A 20,838-nucleotide genomic window follows, 5' to 3' on the forward strand; every position below is an offset into this window, starting at 1 on the left:
TATTGGGGACAAGACCGGACCAAATCTTGTATGCAATTTTGTAGTGGAGAAATAAATGGTCTTGCGACTCAACACCAATTCCACACAACACACACGAGTTATACAGATCCATACCTTTGTGTTGGAGTACATCAATGGTATTCAGCTTTCCATATGTAGTAGGCACCACATTAAGATGTTGATTTTTGGAGGTATTGCTGGCCTCCAAATAAATTGATAAGGAAAGTTATCAACACAAAATTCAGCAATCATCTTTGCATAAAGCGACTTGACTATGAATATACCCGAGCTGTGAAGCTTCCACCTTCTTGTATCTGGAAGTGCATCTTGAACAGGAGGATTGTCTCCAATAATAGTCAGTAGGGAAGCATATTCTTCAACCTCTAGGTTTGTAAGAACACGCTTGAATTCAAACTTTCAATTCCCTTTCATCGATATCATGTCGGCTATCGTAACATTTATGTTTCTTGATAACTTGTATAGATTGGGTTAAACAGATGCAAGAGGAAGTTGTCCACACCAAATATCATTCCAGAAGGCAATGGCACTGCCTGAATGCACAAAGAGTGTTGAATTTTCACTAATTAAACTTGTAGTTCCAGCAATCACACGCCAATAGGATACTCCATATGTTTGAGTTATATTTTCGGGAATCCATTTGGAGAAATCAGTACCATACTTGTCTTCAACTATCTTATACCAAAGTTTATTCTTTTCGACACCAAATCTCCAACACCATTTAGCCAATAAAGCTAAATTCATTATCTTGAGATTACAAACACCAAGGCCACCCTTTTCTTTAGTTGCACGAACCAGATCCCAGTTAACCAAGTGTGAGGTCTTTGCACCTTCCTTAAATTCCCACAAAAAATTACGCATCTTCTTTTCTAGAATCTTAATAACTGAAATAGGTGCCTTGAATAACGAAAAGTAATAAGTGGGTAGAGAAGATAAGATACATTTTAGAAGAGAAAGTTTACCTCCTCTAGATAAAGATATCTTCCTCCAGACAGATAATCTAGCATCAAACTTCTCTATAATTGGATCCCATATTCTTTTTGAGCCAGACTTTGCACCAAGTGGCATCCCCAAATACATAAATGGTAAACAATCGGTTGAACAACCAAATTCTTCCTCCCAAGTAGCTAGGTTAGGAACATCTCCAATAACAATGAGTCGAGTTTTCGAAGTATTTACCTTTAGACCAGCAATGAATTCAAACAATGTAGAGCAGAAAACAAGTTATGTAATTCCACCTTCTTATTATCGACAAAGAAAATAGTGTCATCTGCCTAATGAAGGTGATTGACTATGATACTTGTGGGTGAAACAGAGAAGCCACTGAAAAAACTTTGATTAGTCGCTCTATCCATGAATTTAAAAAAGCCTTCCATTGCTATATTGAATAAAAGAGGATATACCGGACAGCCTTGTCGTACACCTCTTGTACTTGTGAAGTAGCCAAATGAAGAACCATTGATAAGTACCGAGAAGGAAAAAGTAGAATAACAGAACCTCAACCAATTACACCATTTTCTACTGAAACCCATTTGATGTAGAACAAATTCGAGATATCTCCAGTTAATTCTATCAAACGCCTTCTTAAGATCAATCTTGCACACAATACCATCATTTCCAGACCTTAGTCTAGAATCTACCAATTCATTAGCAACTAAAGTACCATCAATTATTTTCCTGCCTTCAGTATATGAACATTGTACCGAGGAAATAAGTTTATCCATAACAAGTTTCAGCCTTGTATCTAGAACTTTTGCAATGATTTTGTAAACGCTAGTAAGAAGAAAAATAGGTCTACAATCTTTTATAGTTTCAATATGGTCCTTCTTTGGTACAAGAGTAATGAAAGTAGAGTTATGTTTAGAATTGATAGTACCCGAAGTGCAAAACTCATTCACTGTACCCATAATGTCTCTCTTGATAAAATGCCAACGCTTCTGAAAGAACATAATAGGGAAGCCATCTGGACCCGGGGCCTTGTCATTATATAAATCTTTGATAGCATGCAAAACTTCTTCTTCAGTGAAATCATATTCTAAAATATTGGCCTCCGTAGAGGTAATAGTATCAAATTCAATTTCCTCTAAATCTGGTCGTATAACTTATTCTTCGGTAAAAAGAGTTTTGTAGTACTCTACGATATGATCTTGCAACCTACCTCTATCCGACACCAATTCATTACCGATATAGAGTTGTCTGATTCTGTTGTATCTTCTTCTAGCTGATGCATTGCTGATAAATAACGAAATATTCTGGTCTCCTTCTTGCAACCATTTAGTGTTTGATTTGATCCTCCATGAAGTCTCCTCCATCTTTCAAATCTTTTCAAACTCAGCTTTGTGTTGAAGTTGCACAATCCGTTCCTCTTCAGTAAGGATATTATCTTCCACAAGACCATCAAGTGTTTGTATGTCAGAGAAGATAGCATTCAGCTTTGTGTTTGTGTGACCAAAAACTTCTTTGTTCCAGACCTTTAGCTTCTCTTTAAGTGATTTTAACTTTATCCAAAGCAATGTGCTTGGGGTACCTGCAAAACAAAAAGAAAGCCACAAATCTTCTAGTAATTGTAAGAATCCATTCTCCAAGAACCACATAACTTCAAACCTAAAAGGACTAGGCCCCCAGGATGGGTCAGAAATATTTAAGAGGAGTGAGATGTGATCAGAGGTAGGTCTAGCTTTGGATAATTGGGTAACAAAAGGGTAGTGTTGTTCAAACGACGGGGAGATAAGAAACCTATCTAATATGCACATGACAAGGTTTGCTTGCCCATTTGACCAGGTGTATCTTTCCCCTTTTAGAAGTAAGTCAATGAGGTCATGTTCCAATATAAATTTGTTAAACTTTATCATACTCCTTGTGATCTTCTTGCAATTCTTCTTCTCATCACATTTGGTTATTGTGTTGAAGTCACCGCCAATACACCAAGGAATATTAGACCAATACCTACATACATTATCAAGCTCAATCCAAAAATAAGTTCTCTCAACTGGATTGTTCGGCCCATAAACATTTGTAATCACCCACTTGAAGATCAATCTTGTTTGTACAAAGAATTGAAAGAATATAATCACCAACGAGCGAGTCACTAACTTCCACAAAATCTCTATCCCAGAGAATCAACATACCACAAGATCTTCCTACAGATTGTTGTAAAGTCCAGCCAACATTTTTATACCCACATATCTGCTTAATATCCCAAGACGAACAATCCATCATATTTGTTTCTTGAAGAATTATAATGGGAGCCCCGCTCAGCTGAATCATTTTATGTACAACTGTCCTTCTACTAGTAGAGTTTAGACCCCTAACATTCAAGTTAGAATCTTAAGACTCATAGAGAACAGTACTTACCCCTAGATGCAGCTGATCTTCTTGTTCTTGAAGGAGGGGGGGCAATTACCTCAACCGAGAGACCGAGTCTTTTCAATTCATTCCGGAGCTTAAGAGGTATAATCGGGTGCGAGTCACTGTCTAAACACATAATTGAACTTTCATCATTTGTGTTGTTTTCTGTTGAGAGTTCGAAACCAGGTGGATATTCAGTTGTCATTATATCTGAACCATTATAGGATTGTTTATCATAACACTCACAAAGAATGAGTCTTCCAGACCCATTAATGGTAATACATATTGACGTCTTTCATGCACAGGAATGCTATCTTCTCCAGCTAAACATACTGTGTTTTGAACTGCGAAATCTTTATGGATTGGTGGTTTTGTAGGGAGAATTGGAACCGGTTTGAGAATAGGTCCCGATACTGAAACCTTTGAAATTAAAATTTTCCTTGTATGATTTGGCATGGAAGAAAAAATAATGCCAAGGTGAATTCCAAGATCAAAAAGCCGGTTAACTTCAGTTAATATCCACGTTGGGACCAAGAAATTTTTAGGTTTTTGGATATTTATGGGAGTACATGAACTGGTATTTTGTGGAATTGAAACAAGGGGAAATCTACTAGCTTCGAGGATATTGATTTCGGTAGAGTTCCGAGATGCCAGGGTTTCTGTAACAGAAGAGGGTGAAAGATGCAGTGATGATGGATTAGGATACTGACAAAGGTTGTCAATGAATGATTTTAGGGTTGCAGTTTCTGGTGAAATAACAGGGTGTTGAACGGAAGGTGTTACAGGGATTGGAGGGTTTGAGAGATGAATTGGGTTCATAGGTTCTTCACAAATTTTTGGTATTGACAGTCTGAATCCCGCAGGCCGAGTCACAACATCAATCTCCATGTCGTCGTACGCCGATTCAGCTGCCACTTCAGCTATATTCGTAGGTGTGACGGAAAGAGTAGACAAACGGGTTAGTATATTTGGATAACTAACTTGCTTCCATATTTGTGTAACGGGCTTGGATTTGTTCTTCTTTCTCTTTCTGGACTTCTTTTTCTTTTTTGTTTGCCGTAATTGTTCAGGGAATCTTCCAGTAAATGCCGGTGCAGATATATGCGTAATATTATCTCCAAAATCTGTTGACCGTGGGATATTTGTGCATGTGCCAGCTACATTGCGGTTCTCTTGGAGAAACTTTCTCTTCTTAACCCTACTTGTTTCCAAAGAATCAGGTGTAACGGACTCTGTATTGAATGTTAATTCCTGGTTTGTAGGAGGTGAGATGAGAAAGTTGCAGTCGGCTGGAGAAGATTTTTCCGATGACTTGAACATATGCAGTGAACATCAGTTTGCCGCAGAAGATTTTGATAACTCTAGGGATAGAATTGATGTTTTTTTTGTTTTTTATTTTCATGCGCACAACACGAAGATTAATAAGTTTAAGAGTCGCAGTATCAATCTTAAGCAAGATACCACAGGCTTTACCAATTGCGTGAATGACATCCATGGACCAAAATTGAAATGGGATACCAAATACTTCAATGTTAAAATCATAATGATGAACAGCCGAGGAACCCCAATTCTGATGATGCCATCGAAATAATGAATAGGTGACATTGTTTGCTGTAAACTTGAATTCCAAATTAGCCTTTGAAAATTCATCATCTACGTGAAAAATTGCTTGAGTTGAGTTTATAGGGAACAACTCAAAAACATTCCGAATTTGTAACTCAGTACATAGAATTTTTCCAATTTTCGTCCATGACCTGACCTTACTCGAGGAAGAAATAACAAATACATTGTTCCATTCACCTAAGTGGGTAGAATTTTGGTCAAGATGAATAAACTGCCCATATTTGGAATTCTTAGTTTTGATAGTGCAAGGTGCAGCAATCCTAAGTCGGACTCATCCAGAACACTAGTTGGAACATAAGCGCGGTTGACAGTAGTAGAGGATGTGTTTCATCTATCAAAGAGATGGAAATAAAAATTGGATGCGTGTCATTTAGAATCTATTGACCTCAACAGTATGGAGTTTGTAGAAGACTAGAAGTGATGGTAATCGATGGATTATTGATTATGGGGACGTAAATAATGTCCGGTGGCGGAGCCAACCCGTGGCAAGGGTAGGCAGTTGCCTACCCTTCCGGGCTGGCTCCCAAGCCCAATTCCGCTGGTGCTAAGCCATTTTTTCCATATTGCAAGCCCATTTTCTGCCTTTTGCCTACCCTTAACAACTTTTGCCTCCCCGTAGCCAAATTTCTAACTCCGCCCCTGATAAGATCCATGTCAGGAAGTTATGTTGCAGATGAGTAATGATTGATTGACTCTTGTTAAAGCTCGAAAAGGATCTTATATTTCTTAAAAACCAAGATCCATCATTTTTCCTTCAGCGCTTGTCCGACATACTTTTCAGTGCCGAAGACTCCAGTCTTATCCCGTTGAGGAAATGAACCAATCCAATGAGAAAGCATACGTGACTCTCTTGAATGGACTAATCTCCAAAACTTACGAAAGAATTAAAAACAAGAGATGAACATCAATGCAGTACCTGGATAAGGTATACAGGGGGAAAGTATTTTCTAAATCCACCCCAAACTCGGCTTTCCCTTTAGTAAAACCGGCTTTCCCACTAACAATTATACATTTAAGATTTATATGTAAATCAAAAATCAAGAAGAGTTACTCGTAGATCCAAATAGCTAGGCGAATCTCGGCTTCTACGTCATTACAGAAGCGATTATTTAAGTTAATACCAAAGGGAAAACCAATAAAAGGTGATTTTGTGATAAAATGGAGAACATCTATTAGAGTATTTGGTTTATATTGGTATAAAAAGAACAATTTTGGGTAGCCAGAGCCTCTAGAAATTGTCACCATGAAAAATGCAAAAGGCCAAAACCTCTTACTGACGAGCAAAAATGAATACAATAAAAGATGGTGATGTTAAACGAAAAGAGTATCCAAATAATGGAAAGGCTATATATGATGATTACTGAACATAACAGAGAAGTAGTCAGTAGTCGGCACATGTTACTTTTGGAGTAACTTTGATATTATTTTGAGCTTTTGTTGGGTGCATGAGTGGTAGGTCTATAATGGCCGGAAGGTCAATTTGCTCCCATCCTCATTTGGAGAAGGGCACGACAAAGGTTGATTTTTTTCAAAAGATCCTCAAAATTCTAAACATTAGGTTTTTTAAATATTGAAGAGATGGAAAAACAGCCAGTTCCATTTTATGCCGATATCTAGGAGAAGAAGTGGGGAAAGCCAACCCAAAGCAAGTCTTTTTGATTTAAAGCTTGTCGTGGAAAGGTCTGCCCACCAGTAAAAACGTAATCAAAATATGGTGTTCATTAATATAATTCAGAATTGCGTACATGTAATCAATCGCTTAGGTAGAAATTGCTAGCACAGGATTACATTAGAAACTAGCACTAGTAGCCTCAATTAACATGCACACACATAAGCTTAGGCTCAGCAGCTATTTGGGTCAAACCCAATAACCAAGCCTTCTGGATCGTACATGACACGGACTCCTTGCTGTTGTACATTACCAAGAACTGCATGCCCATCTGCAGATATGTTAAATGCGAGACAATAAAGATTCTCGTTGACCCAAGGATAATTGTATAAAACATTATGAGGATTCAATTCGAGTTTTCCTTCATCATCACCATCGAAATACAATGTCACTTGCGGTGCGTTGGCTATCCCTCCAGGATATCCACCCATATCATAGCATGTGTCAGAATATATGGCCTCCACGGATTTATAACCAAGACTAAGAGCGGCATCCCGGAATGAATCACGTAAAAATTCGTAAATATGTGTAGGCAAATAAGTGAGCATAGTTCCCGAATCAACTCTCATTCCATAGGAGACTGACTTATAAACCTCGGACATAGAATCTCCCCCTACATAGATAGCAGTAATGTTGATGTAGTATATCGAGGGTGACTCTGGTTTGTAAATCAATGGTGTGAATACTGCATCATTTGGTTCATCAAATACATAATTTCCGAATCTTAAAGCTGATGCGCTTCTAGTAGGACCAGATTTATCAGCGATCAGGCAGTAGGAGAATTTCTTGAACCCAAATTCAAAGGCAAGGTGAGACGGAAAAGATAACCTACCTCGGCCAAGGCCTAACACCCCATCGGAGCCATTAAATAAATTTCCCCTGTTTTTAGATCCGCACCCAATGTTGAAACTCATCTCTCTTTCATCGAATCTGCAAGTATCTTCAGCAATAATACCCAGCGAGTATGATCCGTCATAATATTGTGCAATATAGGTGCATTCGCCTCTTTCGTTGCATCCTCCATCATGTCCATTACAAAATTTGTAATGCTTACAAGATTTCACCGAAAATTTTGGAGATTGTAACGGATCGAAGATCGGAGCTAACTGACTAAAGCATTCCTCGCATGGTAAACACTGGATCCAAGTGAGATCACTTGATGTATCAATTAGAAGTATATAATTAATTGGTGGTGATGTACCTTGAGAACCGATTGTCAGCATAGTGAAGTACAGAAATTGTGATGATGCTCCTAATACATTCCAGTATGGACCCGGTGCTTCCGGCAAATCAAAATAATCAGAAGAACCGTCATCATTAGTAGAATATGACGACGCAATAAGCTTCTTAGATTTAACTTCATCCATCTTTAGCTTTAGTTCCCAAAAAGATTGAGTAGTCAAATCCGGGTGAGTAACAGAAATTAATGATTCGATAGGATGCATGTCTAGTGTAAGTGATTCTAATTTCTCACGGTTTTTGGTATTGGGTTTTTCAGTTGAAAATGTTTCACAAGTATCAAGAATGACCAAGAGGATTAGAATGAAGAACAAGATGAAGAATATTGTTTTGGGTGTAAGTTTTTCCATGGTGATGATTCTGAAGAATGCAAGGCAAGGAATTATACTTGAGAAGTGAAAAATCAGATGATACATAATAATGTCTGTTCATTTGAAGAGGCTTATATAGAAATTTTAGCCTTGGTGGTCTTGGCTGCTATTCTAAAGAGCCGTGCTAGGGTGCATTCCATGCTAGCTAGGCCCTAATCGCCGTTTATTTGATGATCCATCAGATCAGTGTGAATCTAGATGGAGTGAGGGTTTATATCAACGGTCGAGAAAAGGTGCATGCACACTTGCACTTAAATAAAAATGCATTCTATGTTTCCAATTCCCAAATGAGTCTTAATTTATTTTCTTTTTGATGGACAATGGGTCTTACTTAATTCAAGATGTGCATGTAAAAATCAGAGGATAATCATCATGTAGAGAAAATGTGAAAAAAATAAGATATTCTTGGAAACACCACTGACGAACGAAAACACCAATAATAGTAGCAAAAATAGTTGCAGCAAAAGCATGAACTAGAAGATTAGAGTGGAAGGCATGGACGGTGACGGTAAACAAAAACTTCTCAGAGAATACTTCAAATAATGGAAACGCTAGAGCGAGCCCAGAGTTGTAGTTTCCCATCGATTTATATGACATGATTTAGATTGTTTGTTTTGTAGTGATTATTACTCTTCTGCAAAATAATTACTACGTCTACATTATTAGGCTAGATATGGATTTGGTGGTAGTTGAGAACTTACGAGGTTGACGTAGTGGCGCAGGTTAAGAGGGTGTTGGGCTATTCACAAAGAAAATTAACTTTTTAGCTTATTCATTAGCACCCGAACTACTCCAACGGTCCAACCAGGCCATAAGGGATGTTGAATTTGCCAGAGTTGAAAAACAAACATGAAAAGGGGAGCAAGGGAATATCATCATTACTTACTTGTATGTAAAAAAAAATGGACCACATGAAGACTTAATGGTCAAAGGGACAGAAGGAGGGGATACAAATTATTCATCTGTATTTGGTGTGTGTCTTGGTGTTGTGAGATTCAGAAATGAGGGTTTAAGATAGAATTGCGCGCACTTTTCAGTATATTAGTTATGTGTTGATTGCCAGTGGTGAGCAACCAGTTGGTGTTAGAAAATTTGAAGGTTCATATACATTTTTGTCTATGAAATTACTAAGGGAAATTTTGCTCAGCGGGCACACTATTTATTTATCCTAGTTTAATTGGGGCGATAACTTCTAATTGGGGGGCCATGGAATTTTGTTTGCCCCTAAATTTTTCAGGGGTGTAAAAATCGGAAGATGAATATATTATTTTATCTTTGATTAATAATTTTTAAAAACCTCATTGACGACCCTTCACCGACATTAACGACAGTTTAGAGTCGTCATATACATCATGATCAAAATAATAACGACTCTAAACTGTCATACACTAACGACTCTTTTTAGAGATTAACGATAATCTATAACGATCATTTCTAAAACATTAACGACTGTTTAAGTCGTCAAATGCGTAACCAAAACAGTAACGACTCTTCCAAAGGGTCGTCAGGGAATTGATCATTTTTATGACGACCCAAAACTGTCATACATTTCCGCCATTAATGAATCTTCGACAGTTTATAGTCGTCACTTAAACAGTCTAAACATTAATGACCGTTGAGGGTCGTCAATGAAATTTTTTAATACCCTGACGATTTTTCATAACCTGGAAAAGTTGCAGGTTTGAGTCGTCATTTTTGGTGTCAATACTACATTGACGACTTTCTAGAGTCGTTGGGGTATACATCCCTCGACATTGACGACTCTTTCTATGTGTTGTGACATACATCCAATCCATGGGAGAATTTAAAATAATTTTACCATCAACACAATCATCTTTGTTGCTTGAACCTTCGCCAATATCATTTCCCCTACTTGAATTATTCACTTCTAAAAACCCTAAATTTTCCTCTAAAACCTCCTCTTCTTCTTCTCAACTCAAACAACAAAAAAATAAATAAAAACAAATTGATTCTAAAATATGAGTTTAATCTAACATAATCTAACCACCCTAATTAACTTAACTTAATTAAATTTTAATACTAATCATTCAGGGGCAGTTTAGCCATTTAAAAATATTTTGGTTAAGGGGTGACTCAATTTGAGTTTTAATGACCTTTTTTGTCCTCTAGTGGGAGGCCCCTAATTGTTTTTTGGGCCCCCAATTAAACTAGGTATTTATTCAAGAAGTAAGAAAATTCTCTACAAAGAGTACACAATAATTTTGGACAAACCTTAGAAATTCTTCACCCTAAAAAAAAAAACCCTCCTATTTAATTATGTGACTGTCAGTAGGTCCATCATAAACTTCTGTGAGGAGTTTAAACTTTCAACGAACTGTGCAGAGTGTCCCATGTCCAAGACTCTTCTCCAAAGGGTACATGGTTGCGCCTTTTACGTAGTTTATGTGTTCTTTAGCAGCCTTTCTTATACGGGGAATTGGCATGACCATACCCTTGTCTTGTTTCTTGATGATTGAACATGATCTCAGTGGGTCGTCCCTCCCTGCTCCTATTCTACTGCTCAACATGCACGGAAAAAAATCTTCACTATATACCAAAAACATGATTTGGTGTAATTTAAAGGTGTTGAATCAACTTCAACAGAACATGAAGAATTACTGACATGATTGTGCTTGCTGAGGAACAAATATACTCACCGGGAAAACAATGACAAAAATAAATAAAGGTGCTTGTTCTAATTTAACTATACTTTCACTACAACAGGAATAAAAAAAGAGGATTTGATAACTCGATAATCACCTCAAGATTTTCTCTGCAGCGAATCTCGCAGCATTAATTGTACTTTGGCTTGGTAACCACTTCAGTTCACTGTTACGATCTGCACGCATTGGAGAATGAATCTTGACAAGCTGCAGAGAAGAAGCAAAAGAGTTTTAACCAGATCTCAAATTAAGAAATGATAAACAAACAACAAAAATCTATTCATGTAAAGGTAATTTACGAAGAAGTTGTGGTGCATAAAGTGCGGAAGGGAGATGGAAAATCCATCAAATGGGTCTAAATGAGTAGATCCTCTAGGAGAAAGCATTAGTGGAGACTTATGAACAGAAATAAGAAGTTTTTATTACTACTTACTCCCAAACATTCCATCATCTGGTAGTACGCCCTACCGTGAAGAGGACTATGCCCTTTCCGAGATTCTGAGAAGTATCTTGTCCTGAAATGAGACAAAATTTGCAATCATCCAAATTATCAATGCTACCATCAAAAACTTACGCAAAACTAGGGAAATGTCCTTCATTATAATATATAAGTCGTACATGAGCATTTTTAGCTATGGTGGTGGGGTTCTTTACCATTCTGTATAACCTGGGTCAACTGTAAAACCATACATATCGACGGAGTCACAAATAGATAACGCAAATTCCAGAGCTTTGAGTCCTGTTCCTTTTGCAGCGGAACCAAATGATGCTCCTAACATGAGATACACGGGATTGTCTATTTGGATTTCCTGCAGATAAGATACCATCAAAATTTTAGACCAGGAGAAGTTCCTTGATGCAAGTATTCATTCAAATTTTACCCTAGTTTTAAGACAATCAACTGGAGAAAAAAGAGTAATCACACAGTTCTAAAATGACAATTCAAACCGACCTTCCACCAGAAAGACTTCAAATTCTCTATATCCCATTGATGATAGGAATACCAGAATTACTAACCAAGTCCATAAGTAAAGAAGTGTTCGAACTTCCAAAAACAAATTGGTTAAGGCATTACTTTGCAAACATATATCCTTCACAGAGGACTAATTAATGCAGCTATGTTAATGCGCAAATGTAAGAGATGAATGAAATACACACCCGGATCATCTTGCTCATAGTGTCATGAATTGTGGTTTTAACGATCAAGACCTCCCTCCCAGACTCTACAGAATATAAACTCTTAGCATGTTTCTTCTAGAAAGTTAAGTAAGTGTTAAAAGAAGTGAGTCGCGCTCTTACCATCTAGCTTCACAACTTTATCGAGTGCTTTGGCAGACCCTCGATTAAGAAGGCGGAAGGTACTCTTTTTACCTACATACTCTGTATAGTTCTGCAGTACAAAAGTCACAAAACAAGATGCTAAATGAAGAACAAAATGTATAGTGCCAGTTCATCCAAGAGAGGTAGAAATACCTGAATAGGTGCACCATTTTCTCTTATTACAGCATCATAACCATCTATCTCCTTCCCAAACTTTGTTTTCAGAAGATCTCCTGAATTGCCTACTACAGCACATCGACCAATCTGACGTGGAACAAATGGTGGCCTTTCAGGAAGTACAAGAGAAAGTTTCTCCATGCAGAGAGTCGTATTCTTGCATTTGTGGCTGTAAAATAAAAACAAAGACGTTTAGGCGAATGTCATTACATTTACATCTAATTGCTTTAGAAGGATTTTCAAATACGTCAGGCACTACTAGTTTTAGACTCTCACAAGGTTCACATAACTATTTTCATGCATAGAAGTTCCAGATAGTTGTCATGCACAGAAGTTCCAGATAGTATTTGAAGTTACCATAACTTTAACATGCACAAACTACGTCAATTAGCATATCCATGTTGCAGAACCATTAACTTACTCTTCGCTTTTATTGATTCTTTTCCGTGCATACTCTTCCCATCCCTTTGGCAAGGAGTCCATAAACTCTTTAGTTAGTATAGTGGTGCTATTCCGTACCTAAGTAAAATCCACCACAAACAATAAAAAGAGAAGGCATCATTTGCTAATCTCCATTGAAACAAACACACCCACTTCATAAACTCGTGACAAACATCTAGGTAGACATGGATATAAATAGGGAGCATTATTCAAAAATATTCCGTTCATGAGTTGAAATAAGATGAGAACAAGAACCTCACCTGTTCCCATGTAGCCAAGGCTTCACAAAGATCAAACTCATACGATAGCCCTTCATGTTCTCCTGTGTCGGGATCCTTCTGTTGACATATTGGATTTCAAGTGGAGCTGTTAAAAAAGGGGTATGATGATCTTACTGCAAATCATTTGTCTAAATAATCTATTACCCTAATCAAGAATATTTTAAGGTTATCTATGGCTAGTCACACTTTGACACCTTAATCTACTACATTATCCATTCCTCCCTACAACAAAACCTCCACCTACCCAGCTCCACCACCTAAGCCTCTACCTCCACGAGCACCCTCTCCTTGTCCACCACCGCCCGCAACACCAACACCAACACCTAATCCTCCACAGGAACCAACAAACACTCCCCAGACACCTACCTCCAACACCAAATCCTTCACAATGCCCAAATGCAATACAAAAACTCACAAGTTTTTAATAATTTGAGAAGAGAAAAACTAACCCATTTACGAATAGTATCTTTAGGAAAATCAATTGTAACATCACAATAAACTCTTCCACTTGAAGCTCGTAAACCTAACCCATTGGCCCTCTGCACATAAAAAAGAAACCATTGCACTTGGATTTCAAAATTTTAAGAATCAGAAATTCAAAATTGAATAAATGGGTTCTTCCCATCAAAACTCACCACACACTTCTGAAAATCATTCTTTAATGTTATCAACGCATTCAAATCTTCCTCAGAAACACTAATCCTATCGGCTGTACATTAAAGTTCAATCAAATCAGAGTAGAAAAGAACATCAAATCAGATTAATTTTTAACAACAAACTCATTCATTAGTGAGAATCAATTAGATTCTTTCTTGTTACAGTGTTAGAAGTTAGAACGGAGGTTTAACAGGGATATTTTTAAAAACTTACAGAAAGAGGAAGAGCCAGTGATGTAGATGAAGATTGCAGCAAACCCAGAGATTAAAACAACTATAAACCATAATCTCAAGAGTTTCATCGAATTCATGGTTGAGTTTCTGGAGTAGATTCATCGTTTAATTTCTAGAGTAATAAAAGGTGTGAAAGAAGGAAAGTTAAGTTTTTAAAGGAAAAAATGAGTTCTTTTTCTGGTGTGCGATGAAAATAGAAAAAAGAGTACCACCTTGGTTGCCTTATTTGTGAAGCTTTACTGGGCCTAACAGCAAGTCTTACTGTGGAATTCAACGGGCAGGGTGAACAAAAAGTCCTGAACCGCGAATTTCATCCGTATCCGCCCGCAAAATTACGAATGAAATCCAATTCGTAAAATTTATTGGCCGGACACGAATGGAATCCTCAAATCCGCACTTTTAGCGGTTTGGTTGCGGTTGGACTTTGAAATCCGCGGATTCATCCGCAGTGATAGGGCGGCAAGGAAAATTAGTAGAAGCAAATATTTGTCAGCATAACTGGATTACACCTATGGAAATGTGACCGAATTACCAACCCAGCCAAAATGGCTTCCATCAGATAAGAAGACAAACCAAACAGAACTCAGAAACACATAAGGTGAACCGCAAAAAAAAGAGCGTTCTATGTATAATTCAGAGATACTCTTTCACTAGTCAACCTAAATATAAGACCTTGACGGGCTTCACATTTCTTTCTTAACACGAGGAGATGAACAACATGTATCATTTCACTATTCTTTTTTTAGCCAAGTAGATGGACGGATGACTTACTTGGCGTCGGGATTGGAGTGACGCATGGACGGACGGACATGTATCATTTTGAATTTGTTTCTACCCTCTGGACCACACTTCCGCAATGCAACCAATTGCATATGCGCTTCTTCTGCTTACAGTAACAGCCACCGTAGTTTCTTTTATTTATTCATTTTTGTGACTAAATCAGCGGTTAATCCATATCCGGTCTGTATCATCCGCTGATCCGTGGATGTCAAATTCGCGAGTTATTGGACCGGACACTGTTGGATTTTTCAAACCAGCAACTTTGACGGATTGGACGCGGGTGACCCCTAATCCGCATCCGTCCGTCCGTTGCACAACCCTAATTCCAAGTGTGGAAAAACCATGGAATGTCAAGTCTAATGGCTTGTTGTTGTTTTTTTTGATAAGAAGATTGAATATATTAATTAAGGCTAAGTCCTATGGGCTAGATATCTAGCTGCTAGATTGGCCATCCACGTCAAATAGGGCAACCTCCTAAGTTCTATGGGAGTGCTAATCTAGCAGCGAGATTAGCAGTTCACGTCATCTGGGACCACTGAGCGTCGAACCATTCAGCATTTTGGTCACTTTCTGAGCGCCAAACCATTCAGCGCTTTTATCTCAGCCGTTAGATTTTTGTGATTTTTCTGAGCGCCGGACCATTCAGCGTTTTGTTCACTTTTTGAGCGCTGAACCATTCAGCGCTTCAATATCGCTGCTAGTTGAACTGCGAGCAAATGCTAGGAGAGAGAAGTATCCAAAAGTAGTGTTAACTTTTATCCCACACTTTTTTTCTTGATTTGCAACACTTTTTGGCCAATCTAACAGTTCAATCTAGCCCATAGGGGTTAGCCTAAGCAAGATAATACAAAAGTTCTACAATGTCATTTTTTTTCTAAAACATTAGAAGGATACTTTCTTTCTGGATTTGTTGTTGCATATGCTTCGAAATATGTTGTAGTCTTCTTATTCTTGCTTCCTTTGCTACTGAATCTGCTGCAGCATTGTAATCTCTGTTTATAAATTTTATCCTGGCTTGTGGAAGTGTGTCCAGAATGGAAATAATCTCTTTTATGGTATTCTCCGCCGCCCAGGCAACTGCAGCATCTTTTTTGTTAACGCAATCTGACAGAACTTTACAATCTGTAGCAATACAGACACTGGAGAGAATATTATCTTCTAGCCAATTTAAATCCTTCAAAACTGATTTTTCTTCTGCGTGTAAAGCCGAGGATGCCCAATCTGAACCTGCTGAAATATGCGTAAAAGCTTCTTGTTCTGCCAAGTAAAGAATGAAAGCATAGCCCATTGTCAAGTTCTCCTTGATAAAGGAGGCATCTGTAAAAATATCCGATCAGAGTTGAAATTATTCCACTTATTTGTATTTGTCTTCTTTTTTTGAGCACTTGTTTGCAACTTCTCCTTATTAAGCGGTTGAGCTTGTATAAAATTCCTAATCTGTTGGATCAAAGCATATGGATCTGGGATAGTTTTCCTAAATATTACTTCACATCTATATTTCCACAGAAACCAAGTGACCATTGCAATGTGTTCACAATTTTTTGAGTTGATAGTATTTGATATCCAGTTCTCAACCCACTTAACAATCGAATCTGTGTTGATTTGCGAGTTGACTGTGTTCAAGTCGCATCCAAACCAGATTTCTCTAGCGAAAGGACATTTTCTGAAAAGGTGATCTTCTGTTTCCGCCTCTTGGTTTTTACATGGGGGACACTCTGAGGAGATTTTCCGGGTTGTGGGCTGCTAATCTGTTATTTGTTGGGAGCGCCTTTTGGATCATTTTCCAAATAAATAGTAAGATCCGAGGTATTGTCTTCAAATTCCAAATATTTTCCCACAGGAATATAATATCTTCCTCATCATTATTATGTTGATTGATAAGGTAGTTGTAAATATTTTTTGCCGAAAATGCTCCCGATATATGGTGTTCCCATATGATTTTGTCCCTGTTTTCTTTTTTCGGGGAAATTGCTAGAATTTTTTCTTTAATTTCTGGGGGAAAATATTCATCTAATTTTTCAATATCCCAGTCACCATCAGAATTTAATAGCTCATGGACCTTTTGAGGTATCGGGTTCGCCTTATCACTTGGTTGGGTTAATGTATTTGTACCAGGTATCCATTTTTCTTCCCAGATCCTTGTGTTTTTTCCGTCTTTAACTTGCCAGATGAAGTTTCCTTTTATAATATTGATTACCTTCTGAATGCTTTTCCAAATCCCCGAGAGTTCATAATTTCTTGTCGGTTGAAAGGGGTTCAAGCCATGAAAATAATTCACTTCTAGTAATTTTACCCATAGTTGATCCTTTTCTGTCATCACTCTACTTGCTAACTTTGTTAGAAGGGCTATATTGAAGTTATGGGGGTTTTTGATTCCTAAACCGCCTTGCGATTTTGGTTTACACATGCCTTTCCACGCTTTTATATAGCCACCTTTTGTTTTTGACTTATCTTTATTCCACCAAAAATCTCTTTGAATTCTGTCCAGTTTATCTAATGTTTCTTTTGGAAGGGCAAGCATTTGCATTTGGTACGTTGGGTAAGATTGGAGAATTGATTGAATTAAAACAGTCCTACCCGCTTGCGAGGGCGACTTTGATTTCCAACCTTGCAGCGTATTGTAGTACCTTTGAAGTAGAGATTCAAAATTTTCTTTTCTATTTTTGTCGAAGAAAAGAGGTGTACCAAGGTATCTGTCCTGTTTTGTCAGAATGGGACCTTTAGGATTTTTGCTATAATCTTTGCATGTTTCGGGTGGATTTTTGGGATGAAATAAATTTCCGATTTTTGTAGATTTACCATTTGCCCCGTAATTTCCCCAAATTTAGATAATATATCCAATAAGTTTTTAGCTTCCACTAGATATGCTCTGGTGAAGAGAAAGCAGTCATCTGCGAAAAAAGATTGGAAATAGTAGGGGCATGTTTGTTTATTTTGATTCCCGAGATTCTAATTTCACTTGTGGCTTTCTCTAGGAGTCTTGAAAGCACCTCCATGCAGATTAGGAAAAGATAAGGAGATAGAGGGCCTCCTTGTCTTAAGCCCTTAGAGGTGGAGAAAGTTGGGCCTGGAGAACCGTTTAACAGGAGGATAAGGCAAAGGAGGATAAGGATTTTTTGATAAAATACCACTCTACTATATCAAATGCTTTTGATAGGTCAATCTTGAGAGGTAGATATCCCTTTTTCCTCTTAGATGTTTTCATTGAGTGAATCAACTCATGAGCTATTATTATATTGTTCGTTATTTGTCTTCCTGGGAGAAAGGAAGATTGATTAGGAGAGATTAACCTATTCAAGATGGGTTTTAATCTGTTGCTAGAATTTTTGATATGAGTTTATAAATGGTATTGCTGAGGCTGATTGGACGAAAGTTCCACTACACCAAATTTGGGTTTTTGTAACAATGGGATGCCTAACCAAATTTTTTTTGGTTACTCAAATGATCCATTATAAATCTAGTAACTCATACAAAGAGTTAGCATATTAAAAAATAGTTACCATAATTTGGAAGTAATTCATAAAAACTAAATAACTATTGAAAGTGTGAGATCATTAGTTATACAATCCTAACACATTCTATACTAAATTACTATTACTAATATTCCTACCCAAAATCTATGTATACCAAATTCCACCCCATCTTTATAACTCTTTGTCATTTTTATTAGTAACACAATTTTACAAAGCTAACACAATGATTTATTTTAAAATTTAGAAAATGTAAAATAAAATTATAGAATTTTATAAATCTTTTTTTGGAACCAATTTCAGTTCTAGAACCTGAGAACAACTTATATCCTGGAACCAAAATGATATTGGAACCGCAACATCTTAAATACAGCTCGATATCTTCGAGGACCAAAACCAAATCTTATCTAAGTTTTCCGACAGAACTGATGAGTGCCAAATATTGTATATAATTTATCCCTTTTTGTTGGCATTTTAACTCATCTTTTGGGCATTAATTCTACATTTTATCCCATATTCTGTATTTTCATTGTTTTCAAGAATAAATATTTTTATTAATTAATTTTGCACTTTTAGGTAATAAATAAAGTTCGGATGAGTCGCGAAGCGAAAAGAGCAGAAAAGTAGTGAAAAGCCGGGAGAAATTACGCAAGGAAGCCGCGAAGAATGGTGCGCACAACCTCATTTTCTACACACAAAAGCGCCTCCGTTCTCAGCCATCAGATCGGTTCTCAGGAGCATCCGACGGTCGCTCCTTCATAGAGCATCAAAATCTGAAGTCTCTGCCAAGCACCACAGCGATGAAATTCCAAGCCTTCAGATTAGATGGTAGTTGAATCCAACGGTCGCTTCCTTGCTGTGCATCGAAGATTGATATCTCCGCCTTACACTACAGTACCTAACTCCATCAAGTACCGTTCGTTTCGTTGTATCCATTCATCCGACGGTCGCTCCTCGCTTGCCTCCGCATCACCGTCCGATCTACCTACCATCTTCGCATCTCGCAGCTCAGAGTCACAGAACATCAAGACTCGATACGCCCGCCTAACACCCTAGCAACCGAATCATTTAACCTCAACCAAACACTCCTCCTTCCTCTCCATCGACCTCACCCCCTCTGCAGAGACACCATGTCCTGCCACCACCAGAACACCACCTCTGCCACTGCCGCTTCACCACCACACTTCCACCATCATCACCCCTATTCTCCACCATCATTACCCCCTTTGTTCTAGCCTCCTATTATATAGTTTTCTCCCCTAATTTCTCTCTAAAAACCTAGGGAAGAAATCAATAAAATAGGACGAGTTGGAAAGACGTAATTGAAGCATGGGAATGGAGCAGGAGACTGAGGAGAAGAATGGGTCGAAAGAAGACTCGTCAAATCACATGTTAGGTGAGTTCAATTTCAATTCCTAATTTCTCTGTAATTTGGGGGTTTTTTCTAGAACCCTAATTCATGTTGGAACCGTACCAGGAGAGAATTAGAGTAGGGGAATGGGCTCAAATTAGACCCATGACATTAGATAAGCAGTAAACCTAATTGTACTGTTATATTGTGGCATTTTGGGAAATGGGTGATAACCCTAATTTGATGTATTGGGTATAAAAGGGAATTGTGGGTGTTTTTGTAAGACATGTTTGGACTAGCCTACATCCAGGACTCTCATGTCCTGTTAAATGTTCAATTTCAGCTCAATTTAATTTCATGTTCATTATGTTCTGTTAATGTTGTTTTCTTTTTTAGTTCAATTAGCTGCTTTGTTTGATGTTCATTGTTCCATGTTTTAAATCATTGCCTGTTACTTGTATCCTGTTAATACTTGATGTTCCTGTTGATGTTTATCCTCATTGTTTTGTCATGTTAGTTCATTGTTTTGTTCACTGTTAGTATCTCTTAACTGCAACATGTTCTAATTCCCCACTAGGGTGAGAGAACAACTGAACCATGATGGTTAGCTATTAGGATGGTTTTTGCTGAGCTTAAAATAGCTTAGGCTAGTTAGACTCCTAAGTGCCCAACTGATTTGTGATTAGTGGTGCTGTAAGAAGACCACTAATGCTAGGGGTCAGTGGTGGCTCTAAGGAATTAATTAGCTACATTAGTTAGTAAACCACTGCCTAGTTAGTCTGTGATTGGTTGTGCCTTAAACAGACAGCCAATACTAGGGGTTAGCTAAGGCTGTAAGGTTGGTTAACTAGATATTTGACAAGAACTTAACCTAGGTGAACTGGCTAGGTAAAGGAAACTCTCATCCATCTCCCTGCACTTCCCATCCACAATTTCTTTTCTATGTTTGTTCTGTTAGCTTCACCACAACCCTGCCCTTGGCCTTAGGCCTTGGTTCATTCTTGTTTTGTTTTGCTTTTGTTTTGTTTTTGCTGTTTAGTTTTCCATTGCTTTTGCCTTGTTGTTTCTTCTTCCCTGCCCTGCAACTCTGTTGCTTCTCTGGTTTGCTTCCAATTTGGCCTAGAGCCACTGTTTACCACTCCTTGTGCTGCTGTTGCTGTTGCACTTGCCCTGCAGCACTTCTCCTTTTGCTGTTGC

The 20,838-nt window shown here is 37.8% G+C and overlaps 3 protein-coding genes across 4 annotated transcripts; all 3 read right to left on the reverse strand.

The window, feature by feature from the left end:
• Positions 1-489: 489 nt before the first annotated feature.
• Positions 490-2,330, reverse strand: LOC113280517. The gene is made up of 3 exons (XM_026529132.1): positions 2,177-2,330; positions 1,422-2,053; positions 490-1,197 (listed from the first exon to the last, which is right to left on the reverse strand). The coding sequence occupies exons 1-3, from the start codon at positions 2,328-2,330 to the stop codon at positions 490-492; spliced, it is 1,494 nt and encodes a 497-aa protein (XP_026384917.1).
• A 4,501-nt stretch (positions 2,331-6,831) lies between these two features.
• LOC113280518 (protein ASPARTIC PROTEASE IN GUARD CELL 2-like) lies at positions 6,832-8,103 on the reverse strand. Its single transcript, XM_026529133.1, has one exon. The coding sequence runs from the start codon at positions 8,101-8,103 to the stop codon at positions 6,832-6,834; it is 1,272 nt and encodes a 423-aa protein (XP_026384918.1).
• A 2,241-nt stretch (positions 8,104-10,344) lies between these two features.
• LOC113284221 (sialyltransferase-like protein 2) lies at positions 10,345-14,209 on the reverse strand. Of its 2 annotated transcripts, none has more exons than XM_026533635.1 (12): positions 14,021-14,209; positions 13,786-13,859; positions 13,600-13,689; positions 13,130-13,207; positions 12,850-12,947; positions 12,405-12,597; positions 12,231-12,321; positions 12,090-12,154; positions 11,586-11,740; positions 11,365-11,446; positions 11,029-11,138; positions 10,345-10,782 (listed from the first exon to the last, which is right to left on the reverse strand). In XM_026533635.1, exons 1-12 carry the CDS (start codon positions 14,115-14,117, stop codon positions 10,596-10,598), a joined length of 1,320 nt encoding a protein of 439 aa, XP_026389420.1. In that variant the 5' UTR covers positions 14,118-14,209; the 3' UTR covers positions 10,345-10,595. The 2 variants fall into 2 exon arrangements, with proteins under 2 accessions (XP_026389420.1, XP_026389419.1); XM_026533634.1 differs by having other exon boundaries at positions 10,345-10,785.
• Positions 14,210-20,838: the final 6,629 nt, after the last annotated feature.

The sequence above is a fragment of the Papaver somniferum genome, chromosome 5 (genome assembly GCF_003573695.1).
Source record: "Papaver somniferum cultivar HN1 chromosome 5, ASM357369v1, whole genome shotgun sequence".
NCBI classification, from domain to species: domain Eukaryota; kingdom Viridiplantae; phylum Streptophyta; class Magnoliopsida; order Ranunculales; family Papaveraceae; genus Papaver; species Papaver somniferum.